Below are 14,769 nucleotides of genomic sequence, written 5' to 3'. Positions count from 1 at the left end.
TTTATGAAAAACATTATAAAAAATTTATAAATATCTATAAAATAATATTATAAATATTTATTTTTTATTTATTATATTATAAATATGTATAAAATATTTATGTAATAATATTAAGAAAAAAACAGGAATCAATATTTATAAGTATTTATCATAAATATCATGTTGCCTGGATAAGTAAAATATACTTTCAATCTAATTATTGATAATTTAAGTAATTTTTGAATTAAAATAATTAAAAGAATAAGTTATAATTAACTAGTTTCTAATTTTACACTTGGTAAGTCATAAATTTAATCGGCCGATTAGGTTAATCAAAGCTAGTGAGACCAGTCCTAAATACCAGCCCCTTAATTCTTCAGTGTTTGCTTTACGAGAAATTGTCATCTGTTATTTCCAAAATTTGAATATGGCGCGCTAGCGTTCATCGCTTCGCGAACGAAGCATGCGATTCGCGAATTGTCGGGCGCGTCCGCGGATTGTAGCCGTTGAGTCGTTCGCGTAATGAGCTGTGAATTTTCGACTGTGCGCAGATATTCGGAAATCAAAGCAATTTTCCCTCATCGTAATTCTGTCAAGCCGTTAATCTCAAAGTGTACGGTATAACACTGTCGAGTAAACATCTGGTAGAGGAACGGGACCGAAATAAATAGATATTCGTGGTTAGCTCCGTTGGCGGTTAGTAGTAGTATCGTGATTTCGATTCTCTGCCAATATCCACTAAAATAAAATTCGGGACACGAGAAAGGCTGACGCGGCATAAATCGAAACGGACGAGTTATATTCGTGAAAATCGGGGAGGGAATCGTCCCTTTTATGCGTTTGGGACGAGAGGTTCTAAAAGATTCAAGATATTGTCCTAAAAGATTCAAACATGGCAACCTAATCGGTATATTTTCGCGCGCGAAATGAGTCAGCAGTTATTGAGTGAATCCGCAGTGTATCGTAAAAGGAGAAAAAAAAAGGATCGCCGGAGTTTTCGGACGCAGATTTGAAATCCAGGTAATTTCCCTCATTTCAGCATTTCATCAGTGTCACGCGATCCGAGAAATTGTTGCATCCGAAAAGCAAAATAAAAATTAATATTTAATAGTTGAAAAAATTAATATTTGCGGAAGTGAGTAATTTCGAAACAATATCGTTTTTTTTCGTCCGCGGAGAACCGACAACAGAATTCAGAGATCCAAAAAGATATTCGAATAATGCGTTTAATTTAAATAAGAGTGGACAAAAGCATATTTAGTTATTTAGCTGGGAATGAGGAATTAAATGCAATTGTTTTTCTGTCTTGCGAAAAATCTGAGTAATCTAGGCCATGTATAATGTATCAGTTGCGCAGTTTGCAATCCATTAAAGATAACAATATGAGAGATGGAAAATACATGAATAAAATGTAAAATTAATCACAATATTTCAGTGATATTGTTAAACCGTTGGTAAATAATAAATGTAAAATAATATCAATCATGATATTAACAATAAATGTCATAGCGAGAAAATTAAACATTCGGATATTTTCCTTTTGCACAAATGTATTGTAAAACTCAATATGAATATAAATATGAAGGTATTTAAATAATATTTCACATTCTTTGTTACAATATATATTGAGTTTGAAAAAACATCACGTACGGCTTGCATTATGCTGTAAAAATAATTTAATTCACGTAAAAAGATTTACAGCGCGCTATAAAATTATATGCAATACCTGAACGAACAAATATCAAAGTAACATTATCAAGTATACATGGAGCTTTATACAACCTGAGGTATATCGATGACAAACACATTTTATAACAATAAGTATCAATTTGAAAATTTTGTATATACTATTGTATATATGCGTACCACATGCATACACATGTATTTATTGAGCTTTGGACTTCTTCACGGTGTTCTTTTGTGTTTTTGAACGTTTGTTCGACTGATCCGTCTTCGTTTCCTCATTAAACTCATATTTTTTCAACAGTTTTTCCCGAATGAGTAAACCCTTAATAAGCTTCCTCCAATTGGCATAATTTTTCTTCTTTGCCTTGTCGGCGGCCCGTTTAGCCGCTGTGACTTGCTCTTCTTCCCAAGCTTCTCGTAACGTATCCTCGTATTCGGCGCACACGACGTAACCTTCCATGGCTGGCAAAGCACCCCTGCAACCGAAATTGAAACCTACTACAGCAGTCGCGCAGTCTATGTTCAATTTCCGCGCGATGCGATTTAATCCTGGAACTGTAAAGATTCATTCGTCATTGAATATGCATTAGAGGATATACATTGTAATATTGCAACATTCAGTCTTTAGATTTTGCATATTAAAATGGAAATTGTTTCAGCATTTTTCTAATTTTCTACATTTTGCTGTTTTCATTTTATTTAGTATGAAAATAATGTAAAAGACAAAATGTAAAAGACAGATATTAATATGAAAAATACTTACGGTTTATATGCACTGTGCCTTTTGGAAGCATACATTTCTTAAACAAATCCACATTTCCATATTCATTGCGGGGTACGATTCCATTTTTAGCTTCTGGGGGAATGTATTCTGTAGTTTGCCATTCGCCGAACAGTTCCAATGCAGAGTCCTTAAGTCTCATACCTGAAAGCTACAAAATTTTTCTTGTATTTTTCATACAAAGGTTTTGTAAAATAAGAAACACATTTTTTAATTGATTTCATAAAATTCTAAGATATTTTTATCAATTTTACCTTGTCATATTTCGGAAGTGCTTTGACTATTTTATAAGGGTCCTGTTTCGGTTTAACTACTCGTGCCTTCTTTAGCCAGGTCTCTCGTGAGCGCAGCGTATGTACGCAATACCGCGAGTAAATAGCTTCGCCCGTTTTCAAATGTCCTAATGGTACGCAATCTGGTGGGTACAGGGCTTCGTATTTGAGCAAATGCCTGACGAGAACGTATAGAGGATGCCCTTTACATTCGCCAACGGTTTTAGGTAATGGTTGCTCCAATTCCCTATGTAAACAGTAAAACTTCGTTATTCATCATAGTTATGTCTAAATATAGGAATAAAATAAAAAATGAGCAGAATTTAATGAATAAATAAAATAAAAAAGGTATAATTAGAAAAGAGAAGAAAAGAAATATTACTTTTGCAATAGTAATTCATCTTCCTGTTTAGACATAGCCGTTTCTCTTTCTCGCCAATAATTCAAAGTCTGAGTCCACCATTTCTCATCGACACGCTGCTTACGTGTGACAGAGAGCCACTGCGGACAGTAGCGTCTTGTGACATCTTTTATTAATCTTTCTGAATTATAAGCTATCACGTATAATACTGGTTTGCTCGCTTTTTTCTGAAATATTGTACACATGGTGAATTTTATAAAAATCTTTTGTTCATACGTGGGACAATCATAAGTTATTTTGTAATTACAAAACTGTTTGTTACCTTACTTCCTCAAATTACTTACATAAATTTCAGTCACGCAATCTATATTTCCATCCACAACATTTACACATATCCAACATGCTTTAGATTCCACATATACTTCAGCCCATACATCTTGTCTCTTTTTTAATTTATTAGCAGTTTCCTCATCATCTGTCGACGTTTGGACTTTTTCGTTATTCTTTTTTTTAGATTTAACGAGCGTTTTACTTTTATTATTGTATTTCCCTTTTGACTCGCTGGACGATTTTTCTTCTTCAGAACTTGAACTACATGATCGTTTCTTAGAATTTTTTCTTTTAGGTTGATTATTTTCTGAAATGTTCTCGGCAGTATTCTGTTGTTTGGTTGAAGTAGATGCAGCATCGCGTGTTTTACTAGATCTCAAGCGCCTTGGGGATGGACCAGATTCTACTTTTTTTGAACTTGTTGAAGCTGCCTCTATATTTTTGGACGTAGAAGCATTACTTTGTATGGATGTACTGTTATTTAACTTGTCTTTGTTCTTCTTATCATATGAATATTTTGAACGAAGAACTTCTGCTGCCTTTTTCTTTGCCTCTTCATTAGCGTTTTTTCGGGCATTTTCGTCATTCTGAATTATGGTCTTATTTTTAACATCTTTTTTTGAATCCACATTTTTAGCTTTTTTAGACGAAACTGTTCTCTTCGTTTTTGTTTCTTTTGTTTCTTCTTTAATTTTGTCATCTTTCTTTGTTGTGCTTGCTTTAGGCAGCAGTTCATTGTAAGCTTTTACAAGCGGCGGATTGAGAGACACCACCAAACGACAGTGTAAGCCAATACCTCTTAGTACTGCCACATACAGTATTACTAATTCTCTGTAATTGTAAATTTTCTTCTCAGTGATTCTTTTCAATAATGTTTCCTTATTTATAATGACCTCATTATCATAGGATTCTACTATAAATGTATTTCTAAACCATTTCGTAAATTTTGTCAGATATTCCAAATTAAAACTGTCTTTTGGATAATTTTTCATAGAGACAAGAGACAGTGTTGTTGCCATTATTTCAGGATCGTTTGCCTGATGATTCAAGTGAAATCCATATGCCAACCAACAAAGTCTAGCTGCTTTTTCTATAATGATCTGATTGGCTTTTAATTTCCTTCGCAAAAGTGTGGCCAGATCTGATTCCTTTTTGCTGCCTGTTTTCTTTTTGAAGATCATATTTGTGCCTGGCAAAGTTATCTTGACACCTTCCTTAGGTATAGTGTAATCCTCGGGTCGTTTAACATCCTCTTCCTGCTTCTCCTCATCATTCGTGTCTTCATCATTCGTGTCCTCATCATCCTCATTAAACGCATGTGCTCCGCTTTCCCCTTGAAGCAAAACGGCATTTATCTCGTCCGATATATTTTTTCTTTTATTCGCTGTCTTGACTTTGTTGACCTGCATACTGTCGTTTTTGAGAAAGTGCTGCTTAGGCTTTTCGTCATTGACACTGATCTTCTGCGAGGATTCCAGATTCTTGACCACATCGGAGAACAGTTCGATGCCATTCGTCTCGGATACACTGGCGAAATTTTCATCGTCGCTGCTCTCGTCCTCACTGTCGTGCTTCAAGTCAACTAGGTTAGGCTTTGCCACCGGTTTTATCGTGAAGAAACTCGCTGTCAGCTCGTCCTTCGATGTGATACCAGAGAAATCGTTGCTGCTATCGGAACTGTCATCGTCGGAATTATTCATACTGAGTGTTATTCTGTAAAATACAAATCTCTTTAGTCTCCCGCTATTTGCGATCATTTATTAACCTTTACCTGCTAATTCTTTGAAAAATTGATTTTTCTTATAATGTATATATAACAAAGATTGTGACTACCTTGTACAGAGTCGTTACAATTTATATTATTTAAATGAATTTTGAAGAATTCAAAAGACAACAATGTGAGAACGCTGCACAACACTACACGTGCATAACAAGAAACGCAAGCTCCATTGTTATGAAATATGATTAATTTTATCATCGAATGATACGTAAGCTTGCTAGTTTATCGATAATAGTAAATATAGAGTAAACCAATCGAATGAACGTTATTTAATTTATTTTATAATTTAGCTTGAAATAAAATTTAATTTTTGATAAAGATTTTAATACAGATAAGATTTTTGAAATATAAAAAAGGGATTTATATTAATAATAATATGGATATAATTGTTTTGTTGTACAATTATTTTGCAGAAAATTAAATTTAGAATTAAATTAAATTAGGTTGTGTAAATTTCAAGATTACATGGATTATTTACATATTATACTTACATTATGTTTATACAAATCTTTTTCATGTAGAGACATTAATACAAGCAATGTAAATTATTATAAATTGAATATAATTACAAAGTAATTAAGTTATAAAATTGTTCCAATTTCTGATTTTAATGTTGATAAAATAAATATGCACAACAATGGAATTTGATTTTTACTATTTCTGATAAAATTTGAATTTTCTATGGTCCATTGATTAGTGTTTACACAGTTTTATATAGTTTTACACAGTTGATACGTAAAACATAGGTTATAATATTATATAACTCAAATATTATATAAATTAATATTATATAAAAATTATTTATCTCTGTTACTTAGTATCACTGTTTAGAAATTTGTGTGTGTGGTGTGTGCGTGCTGTGTGTTAGTTAACAGGAGAATAAACTTAAATTAATTAAATTACGCTGGGCAAATACATGTTTAAAAATTTAACATAAAAAGAATTTGAAATTGTGTATTATATTACATATAATCTAAACTTATAATCTATCATTTATTTATATATTTTATATAATATCAAATTTTTAGAAATAAACTCATAAAACAGACATTTTTTTATTTAAGTTTTTATTATTATTATGCAACACACACACACACACACAAAACATACTATCAATTTTCTATATTATATTCGACGTATTTGACTTGAACCTTTTCATAATAATGCTAATAAACCGACTTTCGTGAATATGATGGATAGCGAGTAACATTGACAACAAAGCCAGTTTACCCAGCGTTCATTTATTCTTCGTTTTATGCGCGGCGTGAAATTTATATCCTTGCATAACAAAAGCTGAAGATTTTATAAAAATATTATTGAAACAAAGATTTCCTCTTGATAAAAAAAATGTTAAAGGTATAGCGTGACAGAAAAAAGTGTACGCTAAATATGAGAAATTAAGTGCACACACGGTAGTGTATAAATTTTGCAACACACTTTTGCTGCAAAAGACATCGTGTGCATATGTCGTGTGCATGTTTAAGCTCATTGTCGATTTTTGAATTATGAATTAAAAATTATAAATATAAGTATTGAACGTGATTTCATGGAAAAGAATGATTCACTATTATTCGTTTCTACGAATTGCATTTATATTTAAAAACTAATTATAGAATAAAATTAACTAATGAGTAATGTTTATTGTTTAAATTTTATTTTGTAGTCTTTGATCTTTTTATAGCGTTGTTAATTTGAAATTCAATTCATGAAAAGAATAATTTAGCCGAAGTACTTAAAAATTTAACTAAATATATAGCTGAATATAATTTTGTTGGATTATTAAAATGATTATGAAGAATGTTTAAACATAAGAGGCAATGTTGTAAAAAGTTTTGATATTCTAACAACTAGCTTGAGCATTTTATATATATTTAGTTTGCTGATCTAACAAAATTATTTTTAGCTCTGTATTTAATAGAATTTTTAGATACCTTAGCCGTTCTTTTCGTGTTGATTCTTTCATTATTGATGATTTTGCAGTTATCGACATATTGGGGATGAAGAGATGATCCCTTTTTTGCTATTTATTCTTTAATGTTTGTGGCCAAATCGACATAGTAGTGCGACGATGGATTTTTTATTGCGGCGAACTGTGTAGGGCTCTGCGACTTACATTCTTGATTATGGATGATAAATTATTTTGATAGTAACGTACTAACGTTTATAAATAATGAGCAAACAGATGTGCTCGTCCCTTTTGCGGAGGTAGCTGCTTTCTCCGAGCGCATGCATCGCCTCCAGCAATTTATTGGGATACGTTGAGTTCTCGTTGTCAGTATCTCGTGCACCTGCATTCTCTGAATATGGCTCGACGCAATGGATAATTGGCGATCCGATGGCCGATGGTACAATACCTAAGTGCATTTGTATGTAAAGCCAGTACCGACATTTGCCTTGTTCGGTCACATTTCAAATCCAATGTACCATGGAATCCGATAAACTGCGAGTAATAAAGCATTTACGACTTAGAATGTTCCGCGTTTGCGTAGCTGAAAGTCCTGTGATAAATCTGGATTCGCGAAGTTGCATGCATTTTTGCAGTCTGCGAATGATTAATGTTAAAGGTCTCGTTAAATAAATTTTTTTGTTCATTAAAATCAAGTAGGCTTAAAAGTATATAGTAAATAAGTCCACAAATGCGATATTTTAATTTCTTTAACTAATACATTGTCGATGATTTTAAAACGAAAAATATTGTTTTTTTTAGACTTGGATTGGACCCATAGTCAAAAGGAACCGATGGATGTTTGGATCACTGCGTATCTTAATATCAATATGCTGGACTTCTGATAAAGGTATGTACTACATAAAATTATCAAGATCAAACCTTTAACACACAATGTGCTATCGAAGCTGCTGTAAACGCAAACAACGGCCGCAAGCATATACATGAATAAAGAATTGTTTGTCGGTATCGATTGTTAAATGTATTTAATATACGGGGTATTGTAGTTCGCGTTTAGATTGTCGTTATGATTTTTATTACGTTCTCTCGAAGAAATCTGAGTGATCTGTACATAATTTTAATGAAATTATAAATTTTAAATTACAAAGAGATGAAAAAATAAATATTTTCTACTCACATGAATTATTTATAAATTTAAAATATTTGAGTTTTTTATTTAATGCTAAAAAAATTTATTTAATGCTGAACCGTTGCAAATTTGAAAGTTTTTTTTTTACTGTGTTTTTCATATTCTAGTAGCTTCATTATGGAGTACATCTCATTATGAAATATATGCATATGATTCTCTCTTATACATGTAGGGATATGCATTCTTTATTATGCGAACCATAAATTTAAAAATATTCTGGAAAACATTTTGTTCACACTATATATTGTACAAATAAATTATGTACATATTACGTACATATTCTGCATATAAATATAAATTATATAAGAAAATGTCAAGAGTTTATCGTTTGTACGGAGTTTTATTAATATGTATTTTAGATATCATACGTAATATTTATTTCATAATAATAAGATTATATTTCAAATATACTTATTATGCATAGGATGTATTAGAATTTTTCTCGAGTTTTTAAAACTCTAGTGATTAATTTGATAAACAAGACGTAGTTTTTCATAAAGAAAAACTTTTTTACATTTTCTATTGAATATATTTTCTAGTGATTAAAAAATTTGTAGAATAAAATTTTATCTATTTTAATGACACGTAACTACTTAATGCACGTAATGCGTAATGTGAATTTGCTACGTATGTACGTGTAGCTTTACCTTGATATTGTTTCCCTATATGAGGATGTGAGATAATTACAGCTTGCACAGCTGTTCCGTGAATGGTTATGGTTTGTTCGGAAGCTGGATCGAGATGTAGGTAATCCAAATTGCGTTTACGGTATCAAGCATTCGTTAAGACTTTTAATTACTCCTAAGCCACTTTCAAGTATAAAGTTTCTAATTAAACACTGTTAAACTCTGTGAAATCAGTTTCAACTCTTTTTGGTTTAAATGCATATTTAAGGAACAAGTTGCAACGAAGCAATTACGAGACCTGTAACTTTTGATTTAAAGATATTGATTTCGAATTTTAATCCGTCGGAAGTTTAAATAAAAACAGAAGAGTGGAAAAATTAATGGATAAATTCTGCCGCAACTCTTTCATAAGAGTATTTTTTATATGCAATATTGACTTGTTAATAATAATAAAAAATCAATGTTTATTATTACTTATGGCCAATTATTCGATAATATACAATATTATTATTTGCAGGATTCTTTGCATTTTTTTAGATTTGTACAAATTTTTTTATTAGTCTTGTGTTTATTTTATAATAATTTTATCTATGTCTGTATAGATTTTAGACATCATTCTTTTTTTTATACTATAATATAAAAATCTAAGGAATTGTTACGAAGTAAATTTTCAAGAAAAAAAATAGAACTTTTTATCTTTTACTTAATATCAAGCTGAGTTTATTCAAAGATTATTAATTTGTGAATTGGTTAAAAAAAGATATAGGAAATTAAGCGTTAAAAAGTTGCGGAGAAAGACAATTCAATTAGATGAATCCTCTTTCGGAAACTTTAACTTGGTCAAAGAATTTTTTTTATGGAAATAAGAACGAAAAACTTCAGAGACACATCTAAAGCTCAACGTTCAAGATGCAAAGCTCTAAAGTGCATTGCATTTAAGTTTTTGTATGTTCTTAATCGTTGAAAGCAACAGTAGTTTATTCTATAGTACACTGATACACGCGCGAAGCATCAGCTGTTGCAACATATGGCTTTAAAATAACGAGACATCGCGAGCCGCGACACGTGCCCTCATGTAATTTACTTCGTCGTTGTTAATTAAATATTACGGTCGATAAAAAACAATGGTGTTGTTTAAATGAGCAGGTCACGCGAAAATTAAACGTCATTCGTAAGCTCAATCGGAAACAAATAACTGATAAAAGCGATATTTGCCCGTATTTAAAATTATTTGAACATATTGAGAGATAACACAAACTCTACACTGACATAATAACGTGTGCATTATTCATTAAATATAAAGAGATTACAATATTTCCAGATAGAAAATAACGAAAAAATTCCTTTGGAGCAGTTTTATCGTTGCTTCTTACCTTATATAATTTAGAATTTATATAGTGTTTTAATGTAATCAATGTAAAGGAAGTAATGTCATTTTCTTGAAAACAATGCCATTTTATTTAAAAATTCGATATGTTATAATTTTACAGGGAATATTAAAAATTAAAAAGTTTTTTTAAATTTATTTACTTATATGGTCGTTGCACAAGTATAAGAATATTGACGAGATGTGAATTCTCGGTTATTCTTATTATCCAACTACCGCCATTTTTGTTTGTGTGATTTAATCTTAAATATAATTTAATGATTAATAATTATTTATCACTCTTTTATATCGTTATCTTTAGATGTAACGTAAAAATTGGCATATTCGAGACAATTAAACAATTATTAACACAATAAAAATATTATTTCCTATAATTTAATCTTACAGCAAGATACACCCGATATCACAATATTGATAATAACAAGAATTTAATGAAACAATTAATAAAATAAAATTACAAACTCGATATTATTACGTTCCATATAAGAGAACAAATAGCTTATAAGTGTTAAATGAAATATTAAAATTATACATTGTAAAAAATTCAAACGTGCATTTTCGGACTTAATAAACATTTAGTTAGTTTGGCCAATTTGGCAAGAGACATTTAACAAATATTTTATCAAATATTTTATCCTAAGATAGAAAGACTCACATGAATATTTTTCACAATGTCAATCCTTTGACACATACATTCTCGCTTATTTTACATTGTTTCGCATTTTCTTTGAAATTCCACGTTTTGTATTTATGGTACACATTATATACGGTATAGTTTCGCTTTTGAGAAACGCGAAACGAAGTACTGAGAGATCAACGGCGTCTTTGAAAGTGGGAAGCGCCTGCCTTTGTTAGCGTTATCAAAAGGCCTCGAGAAACACGAATCTCCCAATTGATCCTCGTAATTGGCTTTCGACTTAACGTGACTCTTAGTACGAAATGTTTCTTCAAATAAACGAACCCACCTATAGATTTTCCAAAACTATAGTTTATAATACACTTCAGATATGAAGATCATTTAACGTATCAATCGACGAACCACAATCTTATTAATTATTTTTTGTCAATTTCCTTCGCGAAGGAATCAACGAACATTTTGCTATCCGCTACAAATAACACATTCGTAGGGTGATATTAACGCTGATTTCTTTTCGTATAACAAGGATATTTGCTGTTTCTTTCTAATGAATCTCTATCACGAAAGTGAAACATTACTTGCAGCGCCTAAAGCTATCTAATAGTACAAGATTGCGTAGAGAGATAATGTTTCTGTTCCATTGAAACACGAAGAGGGTTTAGCTTGATATCATACTTATCATATAACTCATTTCGACCAAACGAGGACATTACTTATCTCGTAAGAAGATTTGCTTCAACCATTTTGCTGAATGTAATAGATTACTTCTTAATCCTGCTATTTTTTTACTGAAATGAAAGAATCACTTATATTTTGTATGGTAAATTAGCTTATAAATAAAAAATTGTACATAATTTTGCTAGAAATCTGAAACTATTGATTCGTGATTTGTTTTTGAGCTTTATACATGTATTTTTTTCTACAATTTTATGTGATATTACCTTTTCATAATTTTAAAAAAACATTTGTTCAAATTTTTTTATACAGTTTTTTAACTGTGTCAATTAAAAACTTGATTATTTATTTTATTATCATATAGATCATTTTTTTCTTTCTTATTACCATGAAAATGTATCATGAAGATTAAAAAGCTAGAACATATTAAAGAAATAATGATATAGCTCATGTATTTCTACAAGCATAATAAATATACTTTTGTTGTATTAAAAAGTTGTATAATTAGAAAGTGTACGATAATGTATGATATACGTAACAAGATATTACAATAATTATGGAACTAAAAATAAAAGTAAAAATAGGATATTTGCGTAAGCAATCTACTGCCTTTTAACAATGCTAAGCGAAAGTGAATGCAATATAAAGAATTAATGTCGGGAAAGGACGGGAAAGGCTCACGGAGATAAAATTCGTGGTCGAGACAATTTATTGAACGTGCTTGTGGGTGGACGGAAATAAATAAAAATCTCCAGTGAGAAACTTTATGAGTTCGCGTAACTTATACAACGATTTTATACAAAGCGATAAAGTTTTGCTGCAAATGGAAGGCAGCGATTAATCGCGGCAATTCCCCATGTCGCGTAGTAATTGTTGCGATTCGGTCTAAGAGTGCTTTATCGGACAGGTGGAGTGATTTAAGGAAGCTCTAATTTATTGCGGTGACGCAGTTCACGGATTTTTATTTTACATTCCGTCGCTTTTGCGGCCTTTCTCGATCGATAAGGGTATCGAGCGTGTTGAACGTGCAATAAACGTAAGTGTGAGATTGAAAACGCGACAATTCGATTATTGCGCGTATATCGCTTTTGTAATCAAGAACGCTTGCCACTTTTTTCACACTTTTCGAATGGAACTTTTATATTTCGAATTTTAATAACACGCTGAGATTTGAAAACTTCGCTTTGAAAAATTTGATCAAATAGTCCGATTTATTATTGTCCAGCAAGAGTTTGAAATTGAAATGTGCATTAAACGTTTTCAGACAAAACTATTTCGAAATTAAAAAAAAAAAGGAGACGTGAAAACGAGCGATATTTTCCGTGATTGTGTTTTAACGTTCTTAAAGTCGTGAATAAAAGGATAAAAGAAAACCAACTTAAGAAATATGTTGCTTATTATTTTGATTGATATTAACTTAAATATAAAAATATGTTACAACATATTGGAATATTTATCGAAAATGTAGAATAATACATGTATAATATTAGCAATTCATAACAAGTATTAAGATGTGTGTAACAGATTTATTTTTGCGACAATTTACGATTATGTTATTAATACAGATACAAATAATCAGTAACAAAAAATATAACAGGACTGTGTGCTAATTGTGTGAATAAAAAATTAATATTTTATTTATGATATAAAATTTCCTGCAAAATATTTTTTATATAAAAGAGACATAAAAATATCGGAGAGATATACTTTGATTTTTTATTATCTGTTAAAGGTAAAATGCAAATTGTGAATGTAATTTGCATTTAACTTGAGGTAAAGGAGAAGAAGTTGCATCGAGGAGACTTTTTTTAATATTCAACTGCATAAACATGAATTGCATAGCAAGACTGTCCTTTGCGACGTAAATTTTATTTCGCATTGCATTGTTAATTATGTTAATCACTGTGCTCGTTTTCACGGCACAGCTTTCGAATAATTCTATGATAAAGTTGTCTATCCGGTCTACGAGTCGGTAAAAACATTATGCTAACTCTTTTACATTGATCCATATGTAATTAAAATGAACAATTATTCTACTTTTACAGCTCTTAATCATTATTTTAATTTGTATGAAAAATTAATTTATTATTTATACTTATTATCTTGTACACAGATTTTCCCGTTTATAATAAATATGCGACATGAGTTGTAGTATTTTCAATGGGAATTTAAAAAATTATTCCATATATTAATAACATAAATTGTCGTAAAAATAAACATGCTACACACATCATCTTAATCTTGCAATATGGAACAAATCTTTTAAATCTTCAACAATAAAATAAGGTATTCTAGCGCCATCATGTTGCGCTTCTAATCTATATTAGGAGAGTTTAAACGATTTAAACATCTCGCTGTTGTTGCATTTTCTGAAGGAAAGCATGACGCCTTGGTTAACTGTTTACGACGTAGTTAATTTAGTTAGTTATGCTCTATTTTCTGTAGAAAATTATGCTGCACTGTTGCTTACGCAATGCATCGTAATGATCTTTGTCTTCAAATTTTGAGCAATTTAAACTCTGTTTAATAGATGTACTTTTTTATGTTTCAACTAAGCTGTGCTGTTAATTTGCTTGTAGCGTAACAATCTTAATTTTTTTTATTACTGTACGTTATTATTGACTATGATTTAAAATGTAAATTGGATAATCTTAGATCAATATAATTATTAATAATACAAGTTTCTAAAATAGTCCGTCAGATTATGCAATAAATAAAAGTACAGATTAATTATATTTACAGCATATATAATTCGAGCGCAAACAGAATTAATAGAAATTGAAAATAATACAAAGAAACTTTTTGATAAATATTTTATTGTGAACATGATATGATTTATTATGAGATAATTTTATATGTAAATTTAAAATAATAATGAAAAGAGTATAAAGGAGACTCATTGCAAAATAATGTACAATTTTTGTTTTTGCACGTTTTGTTATATAAAAATTTACAAATTTGTGAATAAGAAAATGTGTTTGTGAATAATTATCACCATTTATGTAATAAGTTTAAAATTATTATTCTTACTGAAGATTAATAAATTTTTAAATAAAGATATTGAGGGAATGGATGTTACGACGATGTTACAAATGATAATAATATCTGACAGAGTTCTTTGTAAACTCTTGTTCGCATATCTATCACATTTGTTTTTAGT

The 14,769-nt window shown here is 30.3% G+C and overlaps 2 protein-coding genes across 5 annotated transcripts in view; one reads left to right on the top strand and one right to left on the bottom strand.

The window, feature by feature from the left end:
- Positions 1-237: 237 nt before the first annotated feature.
- The window catches only part of LOC118644945, a 356,119-nt gene continuing 341,587 nt past the window's right edge, over positions 238-14,769 (top strand). The window contains exons 1-2 of one of the 2 annotated variants that reach the window (XM_036284920.1): positions 238-999; positions 7,897-7,984. In XM_036284920.1, coding sequence (XP_036140813.1) covers positions 7,933-7,984 — 52 coding nt within the window. In that variant the 5' untranslated portion in view covers positions 238-999; positions 7,897-7,932. The remainder of the gene's footprint in view (positions 1,000-7,896; positions 7,985-14,769) is intronic. The other variant, XM_036284921.1, reaches the window with a different exon arrangement.
- On the bottom strand, positions 1,586-5,384 carry LOC105832087 (DNA repair protein complementing XP-C cells homolog). 3 transcript variants are annotated; one of them, XM_012672720.3, is made up of 6 exons: positions 5,243-5,384; positions 3,424-5,122; positions 3,101-3,306; positions 2,701-2,965; positions 2,429-2,597; positions 1,586-2,220 (listed from the first exon to the last, which is right to left on the bottom strand). In XM_012672720.3, exons 2-6 carry the CDS (start codon positions 5,107-5,109, stop codon positions 1,865-1,867), a joined length of 2,682 nt encoding a protein of 893 aa, XP_012528174.2. In that variant the 5' UTR covers positions 5,110-5,122; positions 5,243-5,384; the 3' UTR covers positions 1,586-1,864. The 3 variants fall into 3 exon arrangements, with proteins under 3 accessions (XP_012528174.2, XP_012528176.2, XP_028050209.2); XM_012672722.3 differs by having other exon boundaries at positions 5,181-5,341; XM_028194408.2 differs by having other exon boundaries at positions 1,586-2,141; positions 5,181-5,341.

This window comes from Monomorium pharaonis, chromosome 3, assembly GCF_013373865.1.
Source record: "Monomorium pharaonis isolate MP-MQ-018 chromosome 3, ASM1337386v2, whole genome shotgun sequence".
Taxonomy (NCBI): domain Eukaryota; kingdom Metazoa; phylum Arthropoda; class Insecta; order Hymenoptera; family Formicidae; genus Monomorium; species Monomorium pharaonis.
Note: the sequence above shows the minus strand (reverse complement) of the source record. Positions and strands in the feature narration are given on the sequence as shown.

Bases quoted from the DNA above. Each gene is read 5' to 3' on its own strand.
- LOC105832087 (XM_012672720.3), bottom strand. From the start codon at position 5,109: ATGAATAATTCCGACGATGACAGTTCCGATAGCAGCAACGATTTCTCT. The intron at 2,598-2,700 runs GTAAAATTGATA...AAAATTTTGTAG, and splicing joins CACTTCCGAAATATGACAAG to CTTTCAGGTATGAGACTTAA. The intron at 2,221-2,428 runs GTAAGTATTTTT...GAATCTTTACAG, and splicing joins AGGCACAGTGCATATAAACC to TTCCAGGATTAAATCGCATC.